Source organism: Physella acuta, unplaced genomic scaffold, assembly GCF_028476545.2.
Source record: "Physella acuta isolate Inbredline_101_S28 unplaced genomic scaffold, ASM2847654v3 ptg001057l, whole genome shotgun sequence".
Classification (NCBI taxonomy): domain Eukaryota; kingdom Metazoa; phylum Mollusca; class Gastropoda; family Physidae; genus Physella; species Physella acuta.
Window position 1 is genome coordinate 282715 of NW_026732574.1, and position 11967 is coordinate 294681.

Genomic DNA, 11967 nt, shown 5'->3' on the forward strand with positions numbered 1-11967 from the left:
TGGCGTCAAGAATCAATTCTCTAGAATTTTTAATTTCAGTAAACAGTCTCATTTTAAGAACTCGAAATAAGAAAGCGTGACTGACAAGGCAGGTTCTGACATGCATTAACAGTTCTATAAATTTATCTTTTCTTGAAGAGTTTACAGGATCAATTGAATGAGCAGTGTCTACTTCATGCATTCCTCTACCTATTGTCTTATTAGAATTGGTTAAGCAATTATTACGATGAAGTCCATCCTCACTTTCTTTAATTTCCTTCGCTTCATCACTGGATAAATTGATATCAGTCTTTACGTCGTTACAGCTGATTGTATGGTTATGATCCTCATTTAAAATCTGATTTAGCTGATTTCCGTCAACATATTCAACCCATCGTATCACAGATTCAAGAACTAAATCTTCTTTACTGACAACGAGATCTTGGCTTTTAATCAAATTTTGAACTTCCTTGAAAGAAAGCTGTACAAATGTTGTTGAAAATCTAATTTTTTCAAAGTTTTTCAACATGAATGTGTGGAGTTTATCTAGAACTTTATCTGAACCGAAAAGCTTTGCATGTAGATAAATGTTTTCCCAGGTGTCCAATGAACATGATCTGATAGCAAACTCCTCACAAACATTAACCATAACTTTAACCTGTAGCATATGTGCTGCTCGCCACACTTCAATAAAATTTTCTGCAGTCAACAGACTTGTTCCAGTGTAAATAGTATTGATGATTAAGCGGAAAGTTTCACACGAAACATCTTTTAGGACTAGACAGTTTTCTGTGACCTCTCTCATCCCAGAACGAAAACATGCCTTAAAAAATTCTGAACACGCCGCTAGGATAAGACGATGACATTGGATGGTTTCATCCTGAACTTTAACAGCGAAGTCGAATAAAATGTTCTCGTTCCACACATTCTCCAGACTCTGGACGATCTGGACACAAAATTCCTTTTTGTTCATCTTTTTATCGTAGATCGGATGTAAATAATAAAATAAAGTGCGGCATTTCCTGACCAGATAACAGTAGTGCTTTATTGGTGCGAAAGAAATTTCAATGCAACTTCGTTAATCATAGTGCGCAAAATTAGATAGGTATTTTAATGATAGGCATGAAAGTCTTTGTAATCACCCCAAATTTTTAAAGCAACATTTTAAAAAAATATTGCAAGCGATAACATCACTATAACATATGTAAAAATTAAAGCCTTTTGGGAACCATCGATTACACTCAGTTTTTATAAGTTTCTATCGAATATAAGCCTTTAAAAAGCTGTTTGGAATTATTTTAACTGTTTGAATAATTTTTAAAAAAAACTGACCTCAACCTCTCAAAGAAGTCAACCGAGAGTAAAACAATACAAGTGAGAACCATTGTATTCCATAACAAAAAATACACATTAGTGATGTATGGTGTATAGCGTAGTATTGTATTTATATTAAATAATATAACATCCCCGATCACCACAATACTCTGACTCTACTAATCCACATGAAAAATAAAAGTATTTGCTAAATTACTATTAACTTACTGGTAATTATTTCTTTGACTATTTCTAAGCCTTATCAAAACCGGAAGTAATTTTATACTTATTACACACATTTTATAAAATATTCAATTTTGGTTGAAAAATATCCTTTCTGGAAACAAAAATGTGGAACCATTTGGAACCAGCTTTTCAAGTCTATAACTATTTTATAAATTGCAAGTTGTTTTCCTGTGAACTACAACCTATCTCTAATTAATTTTTAACAAGCCTTCTATACCGATTGTTTTGAATTCGGCTCCCGTCACGAGAATGGTCTTAGGCGCTTTGACCACAGGTGCTTTGACCATAAGGGGTTTGACCATAGGGGGTTTGACCACAGATGACCTTTGACCAAGGGGGGGGGGGGTAACTATAATATATAGATTTTAAAATAGAAATTAGAAACTGTTATTTGATTTAAATTTATGATACTATTCATACGATTTTATTCATGTTTCCCGAGAGTCCATTAATTGAAATTAACATGTTCTAAAAAATCAACAACGATATTTTAGTCTCTACATAAAGGCTGGTGCTAGGCCTCATAGATTTAATTTAAGTCTAAATATAAATGGAACACAAATAATGAGAGATAAAAAGATTCACAAATAAATAATGTAGATGTACCTGAAAATACATAGCATACATTAAGGGTAAAAAAAGCATGCCAACAGCATAGTCAAAGAAGTAATACTTGTATGGTTAACTAAATGACAGATGTGCTATAGCACGGAAATATGTCTGTACATCTGTATGACCATATGTCTGAACAGCACGTTGTAGTTTTTTGTTTATCATACTGTATAGCTTCTCAGCAGGGTAGCCTGCACCTGCGACACCTTGCAAGAAAGTTGTCTATTTTCGTATGCAGTCTATATGTAGACCTTTAAGGAAACGCCACATTGTTTGGTGACTACATTGGAGGAGAGATTGAAGACTGTAATGCCATCCTTCACAAATGTTATTTTTTCGTGCTATTCCATTGCTAATAGTGTGTATTTGATTCCAGTTTTTAAAATTAATCCGTACCATATATGGACGAAGCGCTTGTTATCAAACGCCCGCATTGGACAAACCACCTGTGATCAAAGACGATTTGCTGAGAAAACACTTTTTGTCAAACCCCCTATGATCAAAGCCCCTATGGTCAAAGCCTCGATGTGGCCAAAGCCCCTATGGTCCAAGCCCCTCTGTGGTCAAACCACCTACGGTCAAACCCCCTATGGTCAAAGCACCTGTGGTCAAAGGTCCGCGTACCCATAACAACGCGAGAATGTAGCGCGTCATTAATTAAATCCAGCTTTGAAGTGTACATGACGTATGTTAAAAAACATAATGCACGCTGAGCGTATAAAATATTGCCCAAAATAACCTTCTAGGCTGATACATTTTATCTATAACCAACCTTCTAGACTAATACGTTTTAGCTCTAACCAACTTTCAAGACTAATACACTTTAGCTCTAAACAGCCTTCTAGACTAGTACACTTTAACTCTAATCAACTTTCTAGACTTTAAAAAATTAGCTCTAACCAACCTTCTAGACTAATACGCTTCAGCTCAAAACAACTTTCTACACGTATAAACTTTAGCTCTAACCAATTTTCAAGGCTATATAGACTTTAGCTCTGAATATTCTCCTTTTTGTAACATATTTTCAAACATGGTCTACACTCACTCGACAATAGTCAAACAAGCATACTTTTTTAAAAGATCAGTTAACTTTGATTTTTACTTTGATCATTTCAAATGTGAGTCAAAATAAATAACGTTTTTAAATCTAAATCAGCCATTTCAGAGAGAAAAATACATTAACCAAAATGTAAGAGAATGTAATCAAAATGTTTATTTTATTCGCGAGTTGGTGTTAGAGTTGTAGAAAGTTTATTAAGAGTTATCACCGATGGCTTTTGAACAAATAAAACAAATTTGTTCCCTGAAATTGTTACAGAATCGCATACATTATTTAAGTCAAATACCGCAAACGCTCTAAGTGTCTGTCAAAAAATTTTCTGTATAAAAAAAGGCTATTCGATAACTTTCTGAATCGTTGGTTTGGTGACCACTTAAGTTTGCCTTAATTCAAACTTAACGAGTTCTAGTTCATTACCATACTACTCTTCTCATCCATGTATACTCTACATTACTCGTCCCGTCAATTAAATCTCCTCCACAATCTACCCTCACTCAAAACAAACACACACACACATACATCCACAGTTTAAGTGATTTATAAATATCAAATGCAACAGTGACTCCATTAATAAATTTTGTTTTATTTATTTAATTATTTTCAGGGGGAATAAATGAATAAACGTATAGACTATTCAAAAACAAAATTAAACTGTAGTTTTGTATTAACGAATATCTGCCTATCGTGTAAAAATTATAGAAAAAAAACATAGTGATATATAAAAGGATGATCTAGTAGACCAAACGACGATTAAACCTATACAAAAATCTTGAACTGTGTGTCGTCACACGCATTTCATATATTCCACACTAGACCATTTTAACGGGAACTAAATCATTCTTTGTTATGTTGATGGGAATAAAATTTGAACAGCAAAAGTTATTTCCCCAGAGGGATATTTCCGTAAAGTGCTCAGGAAGCAAAGGGAGTTTTTTTTTCATTACGTTTATCATTGTTGGTTTTGTTTCACAAAACTATTAGTTTACTTTGAAACGTTAACGCACTGTAAAGTTTTTTTCTAAAACCCATTTTTTGTTATTGTGATAGGAACAAAATTTGATTTGCACGAGTCATTTCCCCAATATGATATTCTCGTAAAGTGCTCAGGTAGCTCGTATGTTCTTTTTCCATTAGGCGGGTCACTACCGTAGTAGTTTCCAAAAAGTATTAGTTTACTTTGAAAGGTTAACGCACCATAAAGCTTCTTTGTAAAATTCCAAAGTTTGACAAGAAATTTAAATTCAACACTACCGGTGCCAGATGTGTAATCTACCTGCCACAAACTGCCATTTGTCTGTAAAATGTAGTCGTGCTGGTCATTTTTAAAACTAATCAGCTGTTCAGCTGGTCCATCAAGATTGTCTAATCTGGTCCAAACTTTGGACAAAATCTCAAATTTATGGACGGCTATCTGCTCTACACCGTTCACAGATTCAGAGCAAAATAATAGAAGGAAGTTTTTCAGAACCATTACATGTTTTACTTCAACATCATTTGAAGGAAAATCTGTAATTTTTTCTAAAATTGGTTCCCTCTTTTTTGGGTTCATGCTATATAAAACTTTATCGTCTTTGTTTATGATGTAGATGAAGTCCATGTGTGAAACTAATAACAAATTGGGACAGGGCATTTTTATCACTTCCTTCCAGTTGTTATCACAGAAAACAAACATTCGACAAAGTTCATTTGGTTGATTCAGTTGTTTTCCAGTAGCATAAAGTTCACCGTCAAAAATAACGAGTTGAATGTTCTCTTTCAAATATTTACATTGTGTAAAATTAAAATTTTGCTGTTTATCAGCGGTTATTAATTCGAAAATCCCATCACTACCATATACAAGAACTCCAGCATTTGTGTACTCACTACAAGATCTGTGTATAGCCGCTGACGACCACTGCCCGTGTCTAAACTCTTGGATCTGATATGACATGGCGTCCAGAATCAATTCTCTCGAATTTTCAATTTCAGAAAACAGTTTCAACTTCAAAACTCGATATAAGACAGCATGATTGACAAGGCAAGTTCTGACATGTATTAACAGTTCTATAAATTTATCTTTTCTAGAAGATTTTACAGGATCAAATGAATGAGCAGTGTGTACTTCATGCATTGCTGCACTTACAGTCTTATGGGAATTTTGTAAGCTATCATTAGGATGAAGTCCATCCTCACTATTTCTAATTTCCTTCGCTTCATCACTGGGTAAACTAATAGCAGTCTTTACGTCGTTACAGCTTATTGTATAGTTATGATTGTCATTTAATATATGATTTTGCTGATTTCCTTCAACATATTCAACCCATTGTATCACAGATTCAAGAACTAAATCTTCTTTGCTTACAACGAGATCTTGACTTTTAATCAAATCCTGAACTTCTTTGAACGAGAGTTGTAGAAATGTTGTTGAATGTCTAATTACTTCAAAGTTTTTCAACATGAATGTATGGAGCTTATCAAGAACTTTTAATGAACCGAAAAGCTTTGCATGTAGATAAATGTTTTCCCAGGTGTCCAATGAACATGATCTGATAGCAAACTCCTCGCAAACATTAATCATAACTTCAACCTGTAGCATATTTGCTGCGCGCCACACTTCAGTAAAATTGTCTAAAGTCAACAGACTTGTTCCTGTATAAATAGTATTGATGATTAAGCGGAAAGCTTCACACGAAACATCTTTTAGGACTAGACAGTTTTCTGTCACCTCTCTCATCCCAGAACGAAAACATGCCTTAAAAAATTCTGAACACGCCGCTAGGATGAGACGATGACATTGGACGGTTTCATCCTGAACTTTCACAGCGAAGTCAAATAAAATGTTCTCACTCCACACATTCGCCAGACTGTTAACGATCTGGACACAAACCTCTTGTTTGCTCATGTTGTATCCGTAGGTCGGATGAAAATAATAAAATAAGATGTGGTTTTCGCTGACCAGATAACAAGAGTGCTTTATTGGTGCGAAACAAAATTAAAGGCAAATATAGTTATCCATAGTGCGCAAAATCAAATAGGTATTTTATTAACAATCTATCTAATACTACTAAAAGTCAAGTTTGTTTACATGTTTGAATATTTATTTGTTTGTTTTTTTTGTTTGTCCGATCGAGTATTGTGATATGTTCTACTCTATCTGGAGAGCTGTAAAATAGTATGTAGGTAGAGAATAATTTTTTAAGGCAGACAGACTGTTAATCACAAATTTATTTATAGACGTTAATTAATTTATTGATTTATTCATACGTAGAGTAACCCTATTTTTTTAAAAAGATTAGAACGACCACTACACTCGGCGGGACCGTGACGTCACAGTTTTTTGTTTACTCTTTAGTACAATATAATGGCGGCGTCTATCGAAGAAAATTGTGTTCCCATTCAAAAGTTTAACGCGTTCTAAAACTAATTTTCTGTCGGTCATAACTTAACAATACGTCCGTTTGCTGTATTTATTACGTTCCAACACTTATATCAATTTTCAACTGTCTTTTTTCATTTAGTTTTACAATAAATTTCTCTAGATCTAAAGATCAGCTGTCGAAGGAAAGTTATGAATGTAGCCTAGATTCTAGTTCTAGATCTAGATCTAGATCTAGCCTAGATCTAGGTCACTCTAGACTCAATGTAAATTCTAGATCTAGACTTAATGTAAATTCTACATCTAGAATCTATTTCAGGCCTTAATTATTTTATATAAATCTTTGTTTAGCTTCAATGATCATCTAATTCGAGAATACATGGGATTTTTCAAAATCTAGGTTCTATATCTAGATATAGTAGGATTACTCACTAACTTGGAGGCGTGGTCGGCTGCTAACAACAATATGGCGTCCGGACCGGACACATGACTTCCGGCCATTTTTAGGCCATGTTTACCACGAGCAAAATGGCGGGTGTTCACATTATTTAAACATGGTATAGGTGGCCAGGGCTAGATATGCCAGAAAAGCATTTTAAAATTTGCTTTGGAGAATGAACTTTTTTTTTTTTACGTTTTCAATTATTTTTTCTTAAGCCCTATATGTGAATGATAAGGTTGGCTATCAGGACCTCGCGGGGCACAGGGCAGGTGAAGTAGGGTTCATCTGTTTCTTTGTCCTAAGCATATGAAGGGATAGTGTGGTCAGAGACATGCTCGGCTGGAATCGTTTTTTAAACGATAAAAACATGTTGTCTGAGACTTGGCGGGACACTGGGCAGGTGAAGTAGAGTTGAGTAGGTCACCTGTGACGTCAGTATATGAAGGGATAGTCCGAAATCGGTGTTTTCGGTGTTTTTAAAAGATAAAAAACATATTTTTGAATGTGGGGTCTGTTTTTTGTGACGATAAGTGACACTGCAGTAGCGTAGCGAGGAGGGGGGGGAGGCAAGGGGGGGGGACATATGTCCCCGGGCGCCGACCTCAGGGGGCGCCAAAATGGGTTGGAAAAATCAATTGAAAGGTTGAGGGGTGCAAATCGAAAGTTTGAGGGGGGGGGGGGTGCACACCAAAAGTTTGAGGGGGGGGGGGGGGTTGCAAATGGAAATCCTGCGGGGGGGGGGGAGGGGGGTTCAAATCGAAAAGTTTGTCCTCGGGCGCCGGGAAGGGTCGCTATGCTTCTGAGTGACAGACGTGATGTTTTTTGATGGATGACCCCCGAAACCCACAGTTATCCAACGGATGACGGGTAGTCTAGTCATTTCATAAAATGCATGTTTTTCTCTAATGGAAGCAACCGTGTTAACGATGAGTTTTCGATCTTACTGTTGGGATAGAAAAAATTAGTTATTTTTTGTTATTTAATAATTAAATTTTCGACAAAATTCCAGACGGCATAGAAAGCAACGTAACATTTTCTTAAACAAATAATCTTACACCTTTCCGTGTGCATTAAAGTAGTTGTAATGTCGAGCCTCCTTACGTCCCTAACCTGTTGTAGGTACCCATCAGAGCTGCTTTGACTACGAGACATTTCACGCACTCGAACACGGATTAGAACTGGAGACTTTCAGGTTAGAAGTAGTATGGTCTGTCATTCGACCATGAAGTCAGAGCATACGACTACCATCTAGAAAGTTTCGGATTCGAACTCCTGGCTCGAGTCTGTAAGACGTCTGTGAGTCCACTCAGTTATGATTGGTACCTAACCTGTACTAACCCTTGAGATCTGGACAAAACTGAGGCAATCACACACGTTTTCAAACACCTTATATACCCTTTCATAAACTGGTACAAACTGGACTATTATAACTCACAGCACGAGAACTGAAGAAGGTCGAAAGGAACAGGGTACCAAATACAACAACATTCACCCCCATTCATCCACCTTCACTCGTTCACTACAATTAGTAATTCTGTTCAACGGAAATTACTCAAAATTTGAAAGAAGTTAGAGTATTAGATCTTTTACTTACATGTGAAATTTCATTTATCTATCTGAAATAGTACCCAAGTTATAGGCTTTTGAAAAATTCAAAGTAGAAAAAGTACCACTTCCGGTTATCCGAAATCGCTCAAACGTTGATCAGTATCTACGATTTTGATAAAATACTTATATATGAAATTTCATCAACCTAGATGTAACGGTACTCAAGTTATCGTGTTTACACACACACGCAAGACTTTCTCTATACTTCGTATATACGAGAAAGTAAAAATATTATTTTACAAATTTGGTGTGATTACATAGACTTTCATGCCTATTATTAAAATACCCAATTTAATTTTGCGCACTATGGTTAACGGATTGGCATTGAAATTTCTTTCGCACCAATAAAGCACTATTGTTATCTGGTCAGCAAATGCCGCACTTTATTTTATTATTTACATCCAATCTACGATAAAAAGATGAACAAAAAAGAATTTTGTGTCCAGATCGTCCAGAGTCTGGAGAATGTGTGGAACGAGAACATTTTATTTGACTTCGCTGTGAAAGTTCAGGATGAAACCATCCAATGTCATCGACTCATCCTAGCGGCGTGTTCAGAATTTTTTAAGGCATGTTTTCGTTCTGGGATGAGAGAGGTCACGGAAAACTGTCTAGTCCTAAAAGATGTGTCGAGTGAAGTTTTCCGTCTAATCATCAATACTATTTACACTGGAACAAGTCTGTTAACCGTAGAAAATTTTATTGAAGTGTGGCAAGCAGCTCATATGCTACAGGTTAAACTGATGGTTAATGTTTGTGAGGAGTTTGCTATCAGATCATGTTCATTGGACACATGGGAAAACATTTATCTACATGCAAAGCGTTTTGGTTCATATTTAGTGCTAGATAAACTCCATACATTCATGTTAAAAAACTTTGAAAAAATTAGATTTTCAACAACATTTCTACAGCTTTCTTTCGAGGAAGTTCTGGATTTGATTAAAAGCCAAGATCTCGTTGTCAGTAAAGAAGATTTAGTTCTTGAATCTGTGATACAATGGGTTGAATATGTTGACGGAAATCAGCTAAATCAGATTTTAAATGAGGATCATAACTATACAATAAGCTTTAACGACGTAAATACTGATATCAATTTATTCAGTGATGAAGCGAAGAAATTTAAAGAAAGTGAGGATGAACTTCATCATAATAATTGCTTACAGAATTCAAATAAGACTGAAATTACAGCAGTGCAAGAAGTAACTACTACTCATTCAACTAATCCTTTAAAGTCTTCTAGAAAAGTTAAACTTACAGAACTGTTAATGCAAGTCAGAACCTGCCTGGTCAGTCATGCTGCTTTATATCGAGTTCTTAAGTTGAGACTGTTTTCTGAAATTGAACATTCGAGAGAATTGATTCTGGACGCCATGTCATATCAGATCCAAAAGTTTAGACACGGTCAGTGGTCGTCCGCGGCTACACACAGATCTTGTAGTGAGTACACAAATGCTGGAATTTATGTTTATGGTAGTGGGATTTTTAATATAATAACCGCTGAAAAAGAACACCAGTTTACAATTACACAATGCAGATATTTGAAAAAGAACATTCAACTCGTTACTTTTGATGGTGAACTTTATGCTGCAGGAACTGAAGAACAAAACCCAGATTGTCGAATGTTTGTATTCTCTGACAAAAGCTGGAGAAAAGTCATGGAAATGCCAAGTCACAATTTGTTATTAGTTTCACACGGAGATTTTATTTACATCATAAACAAAAACAACAAAGTAATATTTAACATCAATCCAAAAAAGAGGGAACCAAATTTAGAAAAAATTACAGATCTTCCTTCAAATGATGTTGATGTAGAGCTTGCAATTATTCTGGAAAATTTTCTTTTGTTATTTTGCACTGAATTGGTTAACGGTATAGAGAAAACGGCCGTTCATAAATTTGAGATTTTGTCTAAAGTTTGGACCAGATTAGAAACCCTTGATGGACCAGCTGAACAGCTGATTAGTTTTAAAAATGACAAACACAACTACATTTTACAGACAAATGGCAGTTTGTGGCAGGTAGATTACACATCTGGCACCGGTAGTGTCGAATTTAAATTTCTTGTCAAACTTTGGAATTTTAGAAAGCAGCTGTATGGTGCGTTAACCTTTCAGAGTAAACTAATAATTTTGGGAAACTCAAACCGTAGAGACCCGCCTAATGGAAAAAAAACATACGAGCTACCTGAGCACTTTACGAGAATATCATATTGGGGAAATGACTCGTGCAAATCAAGTTTTGTTCCTATCACAATAACAAAAAGTGGGTTTTCCCCTTAATCAAGCTTTTCCAAGAATTTTCCACTCAAAAACAAAATCTATCTTTTTAAAATAGCGTTTTAATATCTATATTTGATCATCTTCTAACACATCATTTTAGGTGTTTATGATATTATTTTATATACAATATGTAAGCAAAAACATATATTTACATAGACATTTTATGAATATTTTAAAATACACCCAATACATGTAAACTGTCTAAATGATAATAAATAAAATAACATATTTTATGGTAACCAAAAGTTTGTTGTTGTTGCGTTTGGTCTGTTGGTTAATTAATATCTAAAACCAAATGAAAATGAGTGTGTGCTTGAGTGTTTTTTTGTGTGTTGTGGAGGGACGTTGTTGGACATTCTCAATATTATGATACGATGTTTAATGTAGTGATACAAATTTCTACTCTGTTAAATTCTTTGATTTCAAATTTGATTAGCAAGACACCCACGCATGCATGCGCGTTAACATAAACATGCACTCATACACACACTTGTCAATAAAGGTGAAGAACCTAGGCAGTGATCAAGTCTAAGTGAGGAAGATGTACCCCACAAATCATATCTCTTCTCTCCACACAGCCCCTGGGCCCACGGGAGGTTTACATTTACTGTCTGGCTTTAGCTGTATCGCCATTCCTACCATACTACCTGACTGATACAGTTTAACGTTTCTCATAGGGCATTTCAAAATGTTGAGATAATATCGCTGAACACAATTGTTGGTACTCTATCGTTATTAAGGACTAGGCAGTTGTACAATTTACGTTCACAAGAGAGTTGCGATTCAAACATTATCCACAAGCAACTCGTAACTTACTACTTCATTCTTGAAAACGTACCTTTATCAACTGACGGTTGTGTAAAGCCCGGTGTTACGTTCCTTACTTGTAGCGTCCCCTGATTGTGAGTTGTGTGCTCGAATCACAGGTACCTACTTTTTGTATAGAGTTGTAGCCCATGGTTAAGTGTGCTGACATGGAGCGAGAGGTGTTAACGTGAGGATAGACAGTTGACGGGTGTCAGAACGTGTGCTATGGAGTGTGGTTGTTGAGTGGATTGTGTCAATGACAGAT

At 35.5% G+C, this 11967-nt stretch overlaps 1 protein-coding gene across 1 annotated transcript; it reads left to right on the forward strand.

Moving 5' to 3' along the window:
* Positions 1 to 9023: 9023 nt before the first annotated feature.
* LOC131955134 (uncharacterized) lies at positions 9024 to 11100 on the forward strand. Its single transcript, XM_059319117.1, has one exon. It carries the CDS (start codon positions 9036 to 9038, stop codon positions 10893 to 10895), a length of 1860 nt encoding a protein of 619 aa, XP_059175100.1. The 5' UTR covers positions 9024 to 9035; the 3' UTR covers positions 10896 to 11100.
* The last annotated feature ends 867 nt before the right edge of the window (positions 11101 to 11967 follow it).